The 17294-nt window shown below is 50.8% G+C and overlaps 1 protein-coding gene across 1 annotated transcript in view; it reads left to right on the top strand.

Moving 5' to 3' along the window:
* Window positions 1-10569, top strand: part of Ass1 (argininosuccinate synthase 1) — a 47682-nt gene extending 37113 nt beyond the window's left edge. The window contains exons 14-16 of the mRNA XM_005085514.3: window positions 4564-4720; window positions 9004-9069; window positions 10274-10569. Coding sequence (XP_005085571.1) covers window positions 4564-4720; window positions 9004-9069; window positions 10274-10319 — 269 coding nt within the window. The 3' untranslated portion in view covers window positions 10320-10569. The remainder of the gene's footprint in view (window positions 1-4563; window positions 4721-9003; window positions 9070-10273) is intronic.
* The last annotated feature ends 6725 nt before the right edge of the window (window positions 10570-17294 follow it).

Here is a 17294-nt window from a genome sequence, read left to right as displayed (position 1 = left end):
CATCTAGCCCCGCCCACCGCATCTTCTGAACTCAGAAATACAAATGGAAGGTGTCAAGTTGAACCCAGGGTGAGGGAGAGGCAGGGACAGTGGGATTGGCCTTTGCATGGGTGCCAAGGGAGACATGCCAGCCTCCAGAGGTGTGCCATTGTATCCATTACAATGTCAGAGAAGGACTATGCATCATTGCCAGTGTCAGCCAGTCTGAATCCAACAGGTACCAGGCTTTGGCAAGATGTGTGGACAGCCTACATTGTTCGAACAAGTCTCCCAGATAGTCTGCAGACAGGGAGGTGGTGGGGGATACGGGGACCCCCGCCATCTGCCCATCGGAGATGCTCCTTACTAAACCTCCAATGTGGGACAAGCCCATGGTGACATGAGTACCCAGCATGGATGGCCATATCTTCCAGACAAGCAGTGCCTGCTCTGGAACTCAGACCTCCAGAGTCCAGCCTTCATAGCAGGAACTGAGGGGCCCTAAGCCATAGTCTCTGTCAGCCCCAGCCTGACGTCCATTTTTCTGCAACTTGTGAGTTAGGAATCATTTTAAGATTTTTTTTTTTTTACTTTTAAGTGGTTGGAAAGGGAAAAACTTTCATGACATATGGAAATTATATGAAATTCAAACCATAAATAGAGTTCATGTCCCTGTGATCTATGACAGCTATTTGAGCTGCCGTGGCAGAGTTGAGTTGATTCAGCAGAGACCTGAAGGCGCACACAACTATAATAATGACATCAGTACTGGGCATGGTGACACAAGCCTGTCATCCCAGCACTCATAATCTACAAGTTTGAGGCAAGTCTGGACTACACAGTGAGACCCTGTCTTTAAAAAGACTAAAACAGGGCTGAGTGTGCTATTGTACACCTATACCACAAGCTCATGTACACACACACACACACACTAGCTTGGGGGGATCCTAATAGGCTAGTTTAGAAGACAGGCTGCTACCTACAACCAACCTTGGCAGCTCTGAAGACCAGAAGTCTGGGTATCTGGATAGAGTATATCAGTCATAGCCACCTAGCTGAACCCTCTGGCCTGTCCCCATCCGCATCTCCCCAGGCCTGCTGGAATTCACCCAGGGTCTCAGGAGAGCACACTAGCTCAATTGGCTGATATTCCTCCTTGCTGCCATTGTTCTCGGTAGCTCTGGAGCCCAGTCTCCCCCTCTTCAGGTACAGACAGGTGTTTAAATATCATTGTTTCCTACTGGCTCGGCAGGATTTCAGTGCTTAGATGTGGATTTTGGTTACAAAGTCGAATTGACATTAAGACATGGCAAGGTGTGGGGGAGAACGGAGAGCACCTGGCCTGAGTACCCAGGAGGCATCCCTGAGGGCTGGGCAGGAGAGGACAGAGGGGGGGCACTTCCGGGTACCACTGTGTCCAAGTCTGCTGCTGTCCTGCTAGCCCTGGACTAGGCACCTGATGAGTATTACCTAATCTTGGCTGCACAGAGGTGGGGAAACTGAGACCCAGGCAGACAAAGATTTTATCAAAGGTTTTATGGCTGATAATTTACAGTGGCTGAGCCTGAGATGAGCAGGTTTCAAAAGTCAGGTTCAGGGTCACTCCCATAAGGCCTAGGAAGCTGTTAGCAAGGAATGAGTCGGGGGTACTGGGACATGCACAGGAAACCCTGATTGCAGGCACAGTGCCTGGGCTGAGTCCCTTCTCTGTCAGCCAGAAATGAGTCCCGTAAATCCCAAAATGAGGCTGAGCGATTAGGAGCTTTCAAAGGAAACAAAATCTTGGAGTGGAAAGAGGAGCAAGGCAGGGAGCAAGGCTTAGACCAGGCCGTTATTGCTAATATTAACTCTGCCCGAGTCCTGTGATGTCCAGGTGTCCACAGAGGGCAGAGCCAGCCCTCTGGCAGCCCAGAGTGCTGCTTGATTGGTCCCTCCCTGGAAGGAGACGTGCTGTAGACCCAGCTTAGCAGGATGCTGTCGCTCACCCTCTCTGCACCCCAGCTTTCTTAACTAAAGAGCAGGGATGGCCACTCTAAGGACCAAGGGCATGGATGCACCGTGCATCTGTGATAGTGCCCACAAGAGCTACTAGTTATATAGCGCTGGTGTGGTTTCTACTGTGCGAGCTGGGAGGCTTTGCCTCTAGTTGGCCTTATGGTCTTATTCCCTGAGCCTCAGTTTCCCTTCCTGTAAATGTCAATGGTGCCAGGCCTAAGACCTGGTGGGATCTCTTCCCCTCCCACCAATCATCCCTGGTTCACACACACACACACACACACACACACACACACACACACACCGCCCCTCCCCCACTTTGCTGTAGCTTTCTGCGGCCTCACAGCACCAATGGGGAGACTAGAGCAGACATAGGAAGTCCTGCTCCTGGATTCACAGGATTCCAAGACCGCTGTCACCATCTCTGTGTGCCTGGGTCCCCCTGGCTAGATCTCCCTCTGTATTCTCCATTTCCAGATTTCCCTATTGGCTACATGGGGTTCGGGGATACTCTCTTCTCCCAGGTCAGCCTGGTGGAGCATCTTACTTGGTGGCTGTAGCTCACCTAATAGACATGGGGCCCCCTTGCCTGTCCTCAACAGGAAATGGGTACAATGTACAACTTTAACAGACACTTGACCCTGTATCCTGGGCCTAGAAGAAGGAGCCTTTTGCCGCTCAGTCCCAAGCCCCTCCCACTGTACATCACAGGCCTGGGCATGCGGGATCCCCTTGCTCAGGGGGACCAGGCTCACTGGCCCATTTCAGGCTAGGTCCACCGGGAAAAGAAACTTGAGCCAAAGACCCCTGTGGGCTGTAGACAGATCCCAAGATAAAGTGGGGGCAGTGGCTTCTATCTGCTCTTCCTATCTACAGCTCCATCTCCACCTGCCTCCAGCCTGGGAGCATAATGGGCTAATTATCCCAATTGGGAAAAACAGACAGCAGGTGGCAGGGATGTCCCCTCCCAAGGAATCCAGTGCTGTGTTTTAGAAGTCCCTGGTTCAAAAGTCCTCCATCAGACCTGGCATCTGCCATGATCCTGCTGTGTGACTTTAGACAGGCCCTTTCCTTCTCTGGGCCTGTCTCCCTACACACAGAGGGGCTGTCAGAGGTCATAGTGCTTAAGCAGCAGAGTTAAGTTCTCACTGAATCCGCACATCCACGAAGAACAGTTAAGTAATCATATCTTGCTATATACCAGGGGCAACAGTCCTGAGGAAGTGTGTCCTGGATCCAGGTAGAAGTGGAATGTGAATATGGCCAGACAGCAGAGGCTAACTTTCTAATGCCTTATCTCCCTGCCTGGCTGTCCCCAACCTTTGCAAGCCACACACACACACACACACACACTCATTCTCTGTCTCTCTGTCTCTCCGTCTCTCTCTGTCTCTCCGTCTCTCTCTGTCTCTCTCTCTGTCTCTGTCTCTCTCTCTCTCTCTCTCTCTCTCATGCATACACACACCTCTTCCCCATGGTGCCCCTCTAGGCCTCTAACAGTAGCTGGGTCCTGCTGACCTACCATCTTATCAGGGCAGGAGATCACAGGCCATCTGGCCCCACAGCTGCCCAGGTGGGTTCACCTTCCTGGCTCTTTCAAAAAAACCTTGTGACTAACCTACCCCTCCCCCAACCCTGACTACAGCCACCTGCTGTCTCTTGGTTCTGGGCCCCCCTGCTGTCTCCTAAAGGAATGGCTATCCAAGGACAGTGGGCTCTAGGGGGAGGAAGTGTATTTCTCATGCACCTTCAACACCATGTGCGATAGTGGACGCTGTGGTCAGAGAGGAGAACACCTATCGTCACAGGAAACAGTCAATGAAACAAGTCAGGAAACAGACTTGGCTAGGGAGCCAAGTCCAGGTCCCACTCACAGCCTCTGTTAGCTTGGACAAACTGCTTGCTGTCTTGAGCCTCTTCCTCTCCTTCTGTGGGACTACGGGGTCTCGGAGTTGTTGTTCCCAGGCTGTAAGGTTGACTGTGAGCCGACTTGATATAAATCTTCACAGAGCAGAGAGAACAGTTCAGGGGCCCTCCCAGGACGCCACAGGCTTGCTGGGAAGAAGGGCTCCACATCCAATACTGCTGTGCTGTTCCTACTTTACAAGAAACAGCTGAAGACCACAGAGCCCCCATGGTCTGTCTGACCACAAACCAGGGTGACAGTCCTGGGTACCCTCACTGATTAGCCCCATGGCATGTACCTCTGAGCCCTGTGTGAGGACTCCTCTCTTCCTCCGCAAAAATGTAGTGCTCATGGGCTACGGTCTTTCCGTGACCCCTATGCGTGTCTGTGTACAAAGCAGGGGTGTTCCTCCTCCTCTTAGCAACGATTGCCTTTGGGGGACAAGGAGGTCACTTCTTGACCCATATGTCCCCTGCAGGATTAAGGGATGGGGACTCCGGAGTGGGTTCCCCAGTCCATTAAGTGTCACATGCCAGCACTCACAAGTGAGTGAGGCAGCCGTGAGGCCCAGGCCATCACAGGGTAAGACCTGGGGGTCCCCTCCTGTGTTCCCACCATCCCTGTGCCCTGGCCTGAGGCCCAGCAGAAATCCTCACAACACGTCCGTCGTTTCCTCCCTGCAGGGTTCTGGCACAGCCCTGAGTGTGAATTTGTCCGTCACTGCATCGACAAGTCCCAGGAGCGGGTGGAAGGGAAGGTTCAGGTGTCTGTCTTCAAGGGCCAGGTGTACATCCTTGGCCGGGAGTCTCCACTCTCACTGTACAATGAAGAGCTGGTGAGGTAGGTTCCTGGTGCCTCAGCCCGTCTGGTCTGGTCTGGGCAGCTTTCCCAGCACAGTTTTGCTGCTTTCGTGTCGAGCTGTATGTGGGGGGCCTGGGGGGTGGGTAGGATGGACACATACCTCTGTAACATCTTGGATCCTACAACAGGCCATTTGGGAAGAAAGGCATCAGTCAAACGGTAGCTGTGAGTCAGGGATGTGGCTCAACTGGTAGAGTGCCTGCCTACCGTACACGAAGTCCTGGGTTCCAATCCCAGCTCTGCACAAAGCAGGTGTGGCGGTGCATGTCACCCTAGCATGCAGGAGGTAGAAGCAGGAGGATTAAAAGTTCAATGTCATTTTCTGATGCATAGTATAAAGTCATTCTGGGCCACAAGGCACTGTCTCAAAAAACAAAACTACAAAAGAAAGGAAGCAGGCAGGCTGAAATGTGGAATCAGGAAAAATTGGAGAATTGGAAAAGGAGGAAGATAGTCTGTCTGGGTATAAAAATTAGACTGTGGAGCAGCTTCCTTGACAGTTCTGGAGGGTTTGGTGGATTCCAGGGGCAGCACCTCTTCCAGGGAAGGCTTGGAAGAATTCAGACATACAAGGACATCTGGAGAAAGGAAACTAAGAAGCCAAGGTGTGGGACTGAGTCAGGCAATAAGGAGAAGGGAAGGACAGAGAATGAGGGAAGGACAGAGAATGAGGGAAGGACAGAGAATGAGGGAAGTTCATGGTGAGCTCTCTGGTGAAGGTGAACACTGGCAGGGGTGGTCACAAAGATGCCAGCGAGAAATGTTGGCAGGCTGGACTGGGTTGATAATCTCAAAAAGCAGATGGAGTCAACCCATCTTTATGAGTTGCACTGGATGTGGAGGGGGATGGCAGGGTGCAGGAACACCCTGGGGATGACGGGGCATGAGTCGGGGGGAGGCTGCATTTTCCTTCAGCGGTGCCAACAGAACCTGAGGCTTCACACTCACCAGGCAAGTGCTGAGCCACTGATCCACACCCCAGCCGTAAGAGAGTGAGTGCTGAGGGAGACTCAGATGTAAGTGTAAGTACCTTGAATACGAATCCCATCTGAGATAGCCCAGGAGAACCATCCCGTCTGCTTTAGGGCAATGAGCACGGCACCGGGTGACACATTGGAGGATCTCAAGCCTGCTGTTCTCTGAGGTCGTGGACAGAGGAGGCCACCTAGGGCAGAGAGAGATGGGCAGGAAACCCAGATGGAGCCCCAGGAGCTTCCTTCTGGGAGAACCAAGCAGAGGGTGGCTGACAGTGAGCTTGCTAAGCACCCTCCGTATCCATGCCTAGAGTTTGTTTTGACTTGGGAGACAAGGGAGACACAAGATTTTCTTGTGACGGAGGGTAGCCTGCCCTGAGAAACCCAGCCATCTCCCCTGGGCATCACTTGGCCAGGCTGTGGATGAGAACAAACCCACAGGGACAGGCGGAACTACCTGAGGAGGACCGACCCCGGCCCCAGCTGGCTCAGGCAAGGCCTGACCTGCCCTCCCAGGGACCACTTGGAATTAAAGTACGAGTTTTGTTTGGCAGTCAATATTATTTTTCTCCTTCCCCTCTCTCTGCCATGTTGAGTTCCTTCCCCCCACTTCAATCTTTCTAAACACTTTATAAGCCATAAATATAACCGAATCAGTTTAGATCAGTCGGGGTAAATGTCAAATTATCTTCTCTCTTTCTCTCTCTGGCTCTTTCTCCCTTCCCCCTCCAAATGAACAGCCTCTAATAATCTGCCCAACCCTTCATTAAACCTTACAGTCTCACTCAGGGAGATTAAATGAATAAAGTAAAAAGGGAAAGGGGGGAAAAAAAGAGAAAAGCAGAAGCAGTTATTCTCACTGCGTCTCCGACCATTTCCCTTTTCTTTTTGATTTCTACATCGCTGACTTGAAAGCCCTTGAGTGACAGCGTCACAGGGACCAGCGAGGAAGCTGCAAGAGGTAGCAGAGCTGGAAATGCCGGGCGCAGTAGGTAGAAAGTAATGTAATTATAGAGCAGGTCAGAGCCACTCGAATGAGCAAAAATAAAAGCACAGAGGTTTTTCTGTAGACCGTCAGAGGCGGTAAAAAAAACCATTGTAAACTCTGCTTCTACACCCCACCCCCCCACACACACCAAAGCACTATTTGAAAAAGAGGTTTTCCGTTCCCAAACAAGCACCACTCGCTCGATCGGGACTCCAGGCAGCCTCATGGGGCAGGTCTGTCCTTGATGGGGCCCTCTCTGCTGGACTCCTGGAGCTGTTTGTCCAGCTTGTCTTGGAAACAGGCATGGGGGAGATTTTGTTGTTTTTGTTTGTTTTTGAGATGAGGTTGCCACAGATTCAGTATAAGAGGGTGACCTTGAACTCCTGTCCTTCAGCCTCTACCTCCCAAGTGCCAGGATTGTGATGTAGAGTTTGTTTTGACTTGGGAGACATGGAGGTAAAGGAAAGAAGACCCCATGGCCCAGGTGAGGGAAGGGCTCAGCCTGCTCCCATGACTGTGTGCAGGGCGCTTCTAAAGTCGAGGGCTTCGGACAGAGGTGAGGCTGTGTTTCCAGAGCCTGCTCAACAGGAGGGAGAGAGCGAGTGATGCTAAGACTTACGCGTTCCCAGAACCCTCAGATGTACCCAGGCAAGCAAGGCTTGCTGCATATTGCACAAGTTGGTACCCTAGTCTAGACCAGCTGTTCCTGACTATATAGGCACATTGAACGGGGCCCACTGAGAGCCTGGCATCCTCTCCCGCTGAGGGAGCACACTGGTCACTGGTCAGTTCCTGGTGTTGTCAGGTGTGTGTGTGTGTGTGTGTGTGTGTGTGTGTGTGTGTGTGTGTGTGTGTGTGTCCCATGGGACAAGTACAGAGACTTCGTTTGTTTTTTAAGAGGAGATGAAGGTGGAGAGATAGGGTTTTACTATGTATGTAGCCCAGGCTAGCTTTCACCTCTCAACCCTGGTTATAGGTGAGTGCCACCATTCCTGGCTCACATTCGTTCTTAGAAAAGGTCCAGAGCTGAGTTGGAGGTGTGGCTCGGTGATGTAACACTTACCTGAGTGTGCAAAGCCTTGGGTTCATTTCCCCAGGGCCATCAAAAATAGGGGGGTAGGTGTTCAAGAGAACCCGAGGCGTGGCCTTAGTGACATGGTGGCAGGTACTTCCTCCTGCTTCCCGCTCTTACCTCATGGAGAGGGCTCCTGAGGGGACAAGCCACCTCCTTGTCCTCAAGAACCTTGAGATTGCTGTGTCAGACTAAAGACAAGGGCCTGATTGAGAGCAACATGGGAGTTAGGGGTAGTTGAGACTGCAGTGCCCCAAAAGCCGGACTTATCCAGGTACTCGGTGACACTGATGTTTGCACCTGTAGTATGTGACACTCTTTTTGTTTTGTTTTTCGAGACAGGGTTTTCCTGCCCTGGCTGTCCTGGAACTCGCTCTGTAGACCAGGCTGACCTCTAACTCACAGAGATCCTCCTGCCTCAGCCTCCCCAGTGCTGGGACTAAAGGCGTGCGTCACCACACCACCACCCTGCACATGAGATGCTCTTGTCTTATTCTTGCTTCCTCTGCACTGGTCCAGCTGGCCCGAGAGTGCCTAATAAATGCCTGAATGGGTGAATGAATTATTTGGGAGCGGCTGGCAGTTCAGAGCTGATCTGCAGTCCCAGATGAAAAGTCTGCCTATAAATGAGTGGATGGATGGATGGATGGGTGGGTGGGTGGGTGGATGGATGGATGGGTGGGATGTCAGTCACATTCCCAAGGCGCATAGTCAGCCCCAGGAACCTGCATGCTTCCCTGGGCTCTCTTAGATGGCTGGCAGGCACGGTCGCCAGACCTGCTGGGAAGGAGGCTGCAGAGGGGAGGGCAGCTTTACTGAGTCACTCTCAGACCATGGGTACCGTAAAGTCTGTGTGACTGGACAAGCAGGGTGAAGGTAACTCTGTGGGACTCCTTGCTGCAAATGCCTCCCAGCCTCCCTCAGCTCCAGAAAGCCTATCATTTGCTCCAGTTTGTAAGCATTGGATAGCATAGGCCATTTCAGGCCCAGGCTCTGTGGAGGACCTCAGTTTATGAATGTCAGGAGGAATTCACAGAGCCAGAGTTAGCCAAGCTGGGACCCAACCTGGTGTCTCTTTGCACTCAGGGTAGAGGTTTCTGGGGTGCTACCTGGCCGTCAGTTGCCAGCATAGCGCCTGACCCAGTACAGAGTTCCAGGGATTAGACTGGGAGGAGGGACTTGGCAGGGGGAGTGGCCTGCCTTGCTAAGCTCTGCTCTCTCTTTACAGCATGAACGTGCAGGGCGATTATGAGCCCATTGATGCAACTGGCTTCATCAATATCAACTCGCTCAGGTGAGAGACTGGTCCTTTCTGATCATCGGGGCTCTCGGGCTAAGGGCAGCAGGGTTTGATGTGATGCTGACCCTTCCTTCACGCACCGTGCTCCCGTCCATCCACCTATAGCTCCTCCACCTGGCCAGCTCCTGTGCTCAGCAGGGCCTGATAGCCAACCGAATCTGAGTGGCCTGGACATTTGACTCCCTGGATTCTGCCCTGACCTCTAACAATTGCTCGAATGCCTCCAGCCACAAGGACACTGTGAGCTCCTAGACTGGCAGATCAGATGGGGAAATGGCCTGAAGTGCAAAGTAATCTTTACGCTGCTGTCCCCTGGCTGGAGATCAAGGCAGCAAGTCACTGAGGGGAGGGGGGTCATATGCAATATCTGGAGTTACTTGGACCTGGGGGCTCAGACCCCTTCCCAAGCTCCAGGTGGATCAAGGGAGGGTGAGGTGCCCCTCCCGCACAGGTTCAGTGAAGTTACCTTAGGAGCCTGTGGGAATCAAGCACACAGCTAAAGGTGCTAGTATACAGCAATTTATGTGTATGTTTTTGTATAAGGAAGTCAGAGAGCACTTTGTAAGGTGAGTTCTCACCTACCACCATGTGGGCCCTAGGATCAAATTCAGGCCTTTAGGCTGGGCAGCAAGCCCCTTTACCTACTGAGCCATCTCGACAGCCCCTAGTTTATCTTAATTCTTTATAGAGATTCTGAAGTTCCCAGACACAGGCCCAGAATGGAGCCACACAGAGTTGGTGGTGCTGAGCTGGAAAGACCAACTCTGGGTTTTCCATTGCCAGCTCCTGATTCTTGGGGCTGTGTCAGGAAGACAGAGGCGGCCTCTCCTTGCTCTGGCAGAGACCTCTCTGCAGCCTCTCCACCTTCTGTCTCCTGCTCGCCTGTGGTTTATAACCTCATAAACCTTTTGAAATGGCCCAGAACATAATGGCCTCTTCATTTCTCCTATTGCCTGTTAAATGCTTTATCTTCAACAATGACAAACAATGTTTTCCCTCTCTGATAAATTAATTACATTATCCTGATTGGAGGAGCCACGGGAGACTAGGGCAGGAGAGGGGACCAAAGAAAAAGACAACTTCACACATCTTAACAAACAGCTGTCCCCACCGCCCCCATCCTGCCTGAATTAATTGAACAGAGCTCATGTTGTTATTGTGAAATTACATTTTTCTTTGTTTTCCATCTGGTTTATAGGCTGAAGGAATACCATCGCCTTCAGAGCAAGGTCACCACCAAATAGACCCTGACAAAGAGGAGCGGGGCCTCCCCACTCCGCAGCAATCCCAGGCTTCAGCGTTAATTGTTGTGATAAATTTGTAATTGTGGCTTGTTCTCCCGCCACCTGACTGGGGCTGCTGCGTGCCCCCCCCCCAGGCTTTGTTCCCTAGTCCCCTACAGCCTACAAAAGTGGTCATCCAAGGGAAGGGGAGGGCAGGGGCAGCTGCGGAGAACATAAAATGACAATTAAAAGAAGTTACATTAGTCTTTTATTTGTCTCTGCCTGTGTGCATGTGTGCTCACGCCTAGTCCAACTTTTGTGCTTCCTTAAACAATGTTTTATGCATACACATACTCTCACACACATGGATACACACACTCACACTCACATGCACACACACTCACTCACATGCACATGCTGGGGTGGGGGGTGGACACTTGAGCGCAGGTGTCCACAGATCTTTGGAGCGTTGAGTCTCCCGGTGCCGGAGTTACAGGACATTGTGAGCCATCAGATGTTGGTCCTAAGAACCAAAGTTGGTCCTTTGCACAAATAGCAGGCACTCTTGAGCTCTTAACCACTGGGCATCTCTTCACATACCCCCAACTTTTGTATTTTCTAAGTGTGGTGGGAGTTTACCTTTGCCAGAGAGCCTGCTTTATCTGTGGGGAGGGATGGATCCCCTCTTTCCTCCAGCAAAAAACAGGAACACAAAGTGCCCCCTGGGGCAGACAGTACCCAAGCCACCTGAGGTTCTGTCACATTTGCTTTAGTTGATATCTGAGAACATGTTGCCACTCCTTCTACTGGAAACTCGCGTGTATGGTGGCACCACATCACATACACATACACACACACACACACACACACACACACACACACACACACACGTGCGCGCGCCCCGCCCCACCCCCACCTCCTCCCTCCACACAGCTGGGTGGCTTCAGAGTGGCTTCGGAGAAGCCTGGAAAGAGACAAAAGTGCAGAATCGAAAGACTCTTTGTGACACCCAGGCCACATGGTTCTCTAGAGAGCCACATCCCCAAGTGGCTAAACACCTGGGCTGAATCTTAGCCACAGGAGTTAGCCTGAGCAGTCAGTCAGAAGTGAAGACAAGTCACCTTAGATACTGCGGATGCCAGAAAAAGCAGGGAGAGGGGCCGGGGAGATGGCTTAGTGCATAAAGTGCTTGGCCTGCAGTTTGAATCCCCAGAGCCCAGGTGAAAGCCTGTCAGCCTGACAGCCTGCCCGCCATCCTAGCACTGGGGAGGTGGAGACAGCAGCAAACTGGTGGGACTTCCTGCCCCAGATTATTAGTCACGCCTGTGTCCCCTCATCTTGGGAAGGGAGTTTTTTTTTTTAAGTTTGCATTGATTTATTATGAGGAGATGCACGCATGTCATAACACGCATGTGGCAACCGGAAGACAGTTTACAGGAGTCAGTCAAACTCAGTGTGTCAGGCGTGGCAGCAGGTATCTTTACCCACTGAGTCAGCTCACCAGCCCCCAGAGCATCTTCATTGGGAAGACCCACACTGCTGCCTTGTCCACTGGGGTTCTTTGATTTGCAGATGCCCATGTTAATAATGAATGATCCCATCCCCACGATGTATTACTTTTGCAGTCCCCTCGCCATGAGCATTCATGGCTAGGTGTGCTGGTGCATGCCTGCCATCCAGGTGCTCGGTTGCTCAGCAGACAGAGGCAAGCCACTCATCAGGACCTCACTGCACTGCCATGTGGCATCCTGAGCTAGGTGCTCATCTCTGCTCTGCAGGGGAGACAACTACAAGGCAGAGAAAATGACGTGCCAAACACTCCTCAGCTGTACATCAGAGCCTGGCTCACCATCATACTAGCTTACCATCACGCAGTTAAAAGATAACACATTTTTAGGGTTGCTTGGTGCTGAATTCAGAATCTCTTACATCTAAACTCGATCACTGAGCTACATACCCAGGCCCACTCACTCACACACACAGGGTGAATATACACACAAGTAACAGGTCCACTTTTGGATTCTCTGTTTCCCTTCACTGATTTATATTGCAACCCTTGACCAAAAAAAAAAAAAAAAAACACTCTGACTGAGTTATTGTAGTTTTATGGTAAATCCTGAAGTTAGGTCACATACACCTCCAACCTTATTATTTGCCAAGATTTTTAAAAATTATTCCAGATCCTTAGTTTTTCCATATAAATGTTAAAAATATGCTGCCCATTTTTTCAAAAATTCTACTGGTATTTTGTTTGGCATTGCATTCAAATACTGGTTCAATTTGAGGACAGGTGCCAATCCATGAACATGGTATACTTCATCATAAATTCTCTTTAATACTACATAGTTTTCTTCTTCTGGTGGGAGATGTTATTCTGTGAATATGTCTATCTTATTGGTTAATGAATAAAACACTGTGGCCAATAGGACAGCATGATAGGTGGGACTAGAGACAATGAGGATTCTGGGAAGTGTAGGCAGAATTGCAGTCACCATATGATCCCAGGATGAGAGGACGAGAGTGAGTCATTCTCTGTTCTCCCATAAGAGAAGACCATGTGCCGGGTGTTGGTGGCGCACACCTTTAATCCCAGCACTCGGGAGGCAGAGGCAGGCGGATCTCTGTGAGTTCAAGGCCAGCATGGTCTACAGAGCGAGTTCCAGGACAGCCTCCAAATCAATACAGAGAAACCCTGTCTTGAAAAAGCAAAAACAAAAAAACAAAGAGAAGACCATGTAAAAATACTTAGATTAATAGAAATGAGTTAATAATTAAGACAGAGCTAGACAATAAGAAGCCCTAGCCAGCAGCCAACAGTATTGTAATTAATATAAGTCTCTGAGTGTTCATTTGGGGCCAACGGGGTTGTGGGACCAGGCTGGTGGGAAAGAACTATCTGTAACATTTTTCTTTTCTTTCTTTCTCTTTGTTTCAAGACAGGGTTTCTCTGTATAACAGCTCTGGCTGTTCTTGAACTCACAGAGGTCCACCCACCTCTGCCTCCTGAGTGGTATGTGCCTCCACCACCTGGCGATACTACATAATTTTCAAAGTGCAAATCACATATATTCTGTTAAATTTGTTTCCTGATTTTGTTTTATTTTTAAAGATTTACCTTCTTATTTTGAATTGTGTGTGTGCATGTGTGTGTGTGTGTGTGTATGTGTGTGTGTGTGTGTGTGTGTGTGTGTACATGCATGACTGCAGGAACCTGAAGTCAGAGGTCCCAGATCACCTAGAGTTGTGAGTCACTGAACAAGAATGCTAGGAAGTAAACTTTGGTCCTCTTTAAGAGCAATACACACTCTTAACCATTGAGCCATCTCCCCAGTTCATAATTTTAACTAATTTATCAATTTACTTTGGAGTCAGGGTCTCACTATGTAGCTGTCTGGCCAGCCTCAGACTCTCAATGAACCCCCCCCCCCACTTCCTTATTGCCGGAATTAAGCCAAGCACTACCAAACCTGACTTTATTTGTTTTGATTATGTTTTTTGTTTTGTTTTGTTTTTCTGGCTTGGTTTGGGGTTGGGTTTTTTGTTTGTTTCTTTGATTGATTATTATTGTTTTTCGAGTCAGGGTTTCTCTGTGTACCCCTAGCTGTCCTGAAACTTTCTTTGTAGACCAGACTGACCTAGAACTCACAGAGATCTGCCTGCCTTTGCCTCCTAAGTGCTGGGATTAAAGATGTGCCCCACTATACCCAGCTCAATTTTCCCCTCCAAAGTTCTGAAAGATAAAGCATTGGCTGAAGGGTCACAAAGGAAGAAGAGTCGTAGTCATACAAGAAGAGGAGTCACACAGGAAAAGGAGGAGGAGTCACACAGGAAGAGGAGGCGGAGTAACACAGGAAAAGGAGGAGGAGTCACACAGGAAGAGGAGGCGGAGTAACACAGGAAAAGGAGGAGGAGTCACACAGGAAGAAGAGGAGTCACACAGGAAGAGGAAGAGTCACACAGGAAGAGGAGGAGTCACACAGGAAGAGGAGGAGTCACATAGGAAGAGGAGTCACACAGGAAGAGGAGGCAGAGTCACACAGGAAAGGAGGAGTCACACAGGAAGAGGAGGAGTCACACAGGAAGAGGAGGCAGAGTAACACAGGAAAAGGAGGAGGAGTCACACAGGAAGAAGAGGAGTCACACAGGAAGAGGAGGAGTCACACAGGAAGAGGAGGAGGAGTCACACAGGAAGAAGAGGAGTCACACAGGAAGAAGAGGAGTCACACAGGAAGAGGAGGAGTCACACAGGAAGAGGAGGTGGAGTAACACAGGAAAAGGAGGAGGAGTCACACAGGAAGAAGAGGAGTCACACAGGAAAAGGAGGAGTCACACAGGAAGAGGAGTTACACAGGAAGAGGAGAAGTCACACAAGGAGAGGAGGAGTCACACAGGAAGAGGAGGAGTTACACAGGAAGAGGAAGAGTCACACAGGAAGAGGAGGAGTCACACAGGAAGAGGAAGAGTCACACAAAAAGAGGAAGAGTTACACAGGAAGAGGAGGAGTCACACAAAAAGAGGAGGAGTCACACAGGAAGAGGAAGAGTCACACAGGAAGAGGAGGAGTCACACAGGAAGAGGAGGAGTCACACTCTGGATCTGTGTCTGGGCATCTGTGTCCAAACCAACAATCAGATTCCTCCTCCAGTCTCTGCTACTCCTAGGAATCACCAAACATCTCTATGTCAGCCAGAAAATAGGCTTAGTTTTATTCAACTGTATGTGCCTAATATACATGTGCAAACATGTACACAAGCACACACTTCCACATATGTAACACATGTAAATTTGTGTGCACACAAGCACAGACATACCTGCACATGTGAAATATATGTACACATACACATATTCACATGTACAGCAGCATGCCTAGGACTTGGTTCAGCTGGTGGAACCAGCACCCAGGACCTCCAGTGTCCCCGTGGCCTTGCTGGTGTCACGGAGTATTTTTGACACCAACCGATCAAAGAAAGAGAAAATGAAGATACTTCTTCCTTTCGGGAATGCAGAAGGGCACACAAGGTAGGGGGGACAGTGGTTAGAGCCCAGCACCTCCGTGACAGGGCCTCTTGCTTATCAGAAGAGGCTGCAGCGCTCCTTGAATGCATGAATGAATGTGCAGTGCTTGGTGAACAGATGAAGGAAGGAAGGTAACTGTGCCCACCTCTGCTCTCAACTGTACTAGAGAGTGACCTTGTGTGTGACTCACATGTGGACCTCATGTCCAGTCTTGTGCTGGGGTAGAGCGGGCAAGCAAGGAGATACAGAGTCTTGTCTTCTGAGCCTGCTGGTTCCGAGGACAGGCTCCCAGAGCATCCTGTCCTCAGGGTCAGTGCCTGGATGCTGAATGGGAGCATGTAAATGACACCAGGCAAGCATGAGAGGAAAATACATTCTTGTCTTTTCTACTGGTTGAAGCAAAGACACGACCTTCTGGATGATGGCAGGGGGCACGATGGACATGACCCTGTGACCTCACCTCTGCCCAGGACCCACCAACTAAGGCTAGGCAGGTGGGGGGTACCCGAAAGGACAAGGCCCCACCCCACCCCTGCCACCCAAGTTCTGTCACCAGACTGTTCTCCATCCCATGGTAGATCTGTCCTGTCCTACTGCACCGAAAGTTCACCCTACCTCCCTTCTGAAATGAGAGTGGACATGGAGGGCTGAACTGTGGCTCTGCGGTACAGAGTTTGCCTAGCATGTGGAGTCCTGGGTTCCATCCTGGCACTGCACAAACAGGGGTGCAAGGACACACCCATGACTCCAGCACTGGGAAGGGGGAGGCAGGGGGACCGGGAGTTTAAGGCCATTTTGGTTACACAGCAAATTTGAAGCCAGCTTGAGACTGAAAAGGAAGGGAGGGAAAGAAGGGAAGAATGGAGGGAGGGAGGGAAGGAAGGAATGATTAAACAGAAGAGAGAGAAGGGAGAAAGGAGAGAAAGCAGGAAAGAGGGAGGAGAGAGAAAGCAGGGAGAGAAAAGATAGGACGGTGCACAGAAAAGAGCACAGGGCCTGCCTAGCCCAGGCCAGTCCACCTGCACAGCCAGCCAGCTCCATCCTGGGCCCAAACCTCCACACAGCGGAGGGCAGCAGGCCCCAGGGCCTTGAGGCCGGAGCGGCCAGGCGCAGAGCTGATCTGCAGGCCTCTCAGGCTGGGGAAAGGGCTCGCCTGAGGTCAGTGCAATCGATATCTCATCTGCAGCTCTCCTAGCGGAAGTGATGGCTATTGGAACAGGGTAATGGGTGTTGTCTAGTGGAAGAGACTAATCTTCCCAGCTGTGGAGGGCTCTGCAGGTGGCCGACACACCAGCAGGCTCGGCTCAGTGCCTCACTGCCGATTCTGGGGAGGTCCTGGCACCTTTAAAGCCACAGTATCCTCTCTGCATGCTGGCATTCACCCAGGCCTCCAGGTACAAAACCTGACTCACCCTTCCAAGCACAGTCAGGGAAACTGAGGCCAGCTTTTTCCCAGAGCCCGGACTTCAGCAGGATCAAAAAGTACACACTTCTAGTCCCAACACTTGGGAGGCAGAGGCAGGCAGGTCTTTGTGAATTTCAATCCAGTCTGGTCTACAAAGTGAGACCCAGAACAGCCAGGGCTATGCAGAGAGACCCTGTCTCCAAGAAGGAGAGAGAGAGAGAGAGAGAGAGAGAGAGAGAGAGAGAGAGAGAGAGAGAGAGAGAGAGAGAGAGAGAGAGAGAGAGAGAGAGAATAGTTCCACTCTAGAGTCCCATCCAGAATGTGACTCTAAGAACATCTCTTCCACCCTAGGTCAAATCGGACCCTTAAATGTGTCCCAGAAGCTTGTATTAGCTTGAACAAACAAACAATAAATAGGGTTCAAACAGCCTCATCAACACTGGCCACAGTCCCTAACCACTTCCTAGTGTCTGGCTCGGCCAGTATCACCCCTCTGGTCCCTGCCTGACCCTTCTGCGTGGGGGGCCTGGAGGAAGGGTACTTGACTCCTCTGCAGAGCCGGGGCTGGGGAAGGC

The sequence above is a fragment of the Mesocricetus auratus genome, unplaced genomic scaffold, assembly GCF_017639785.1.
Source record: "Mesocricetus auratus isolate SY011 unplaced genomic scaffold, BCM_Maur_2.0 Super-Scaffold_100004, whole genome shotgun sequence".
Classification (NCBI taxonomy): domain Eukaryota; kingdom Metazoa; phylum Chordata; class Mammalia; order Rodentia; family Cricetidae; genus Mesocricetus; species Mesocricetus auratus.
The sequence above is the reverse complement of the archived record's forward strand: the minus strand, read 5'-3'. Positions and strand labels throughout refer to the sequence as shown.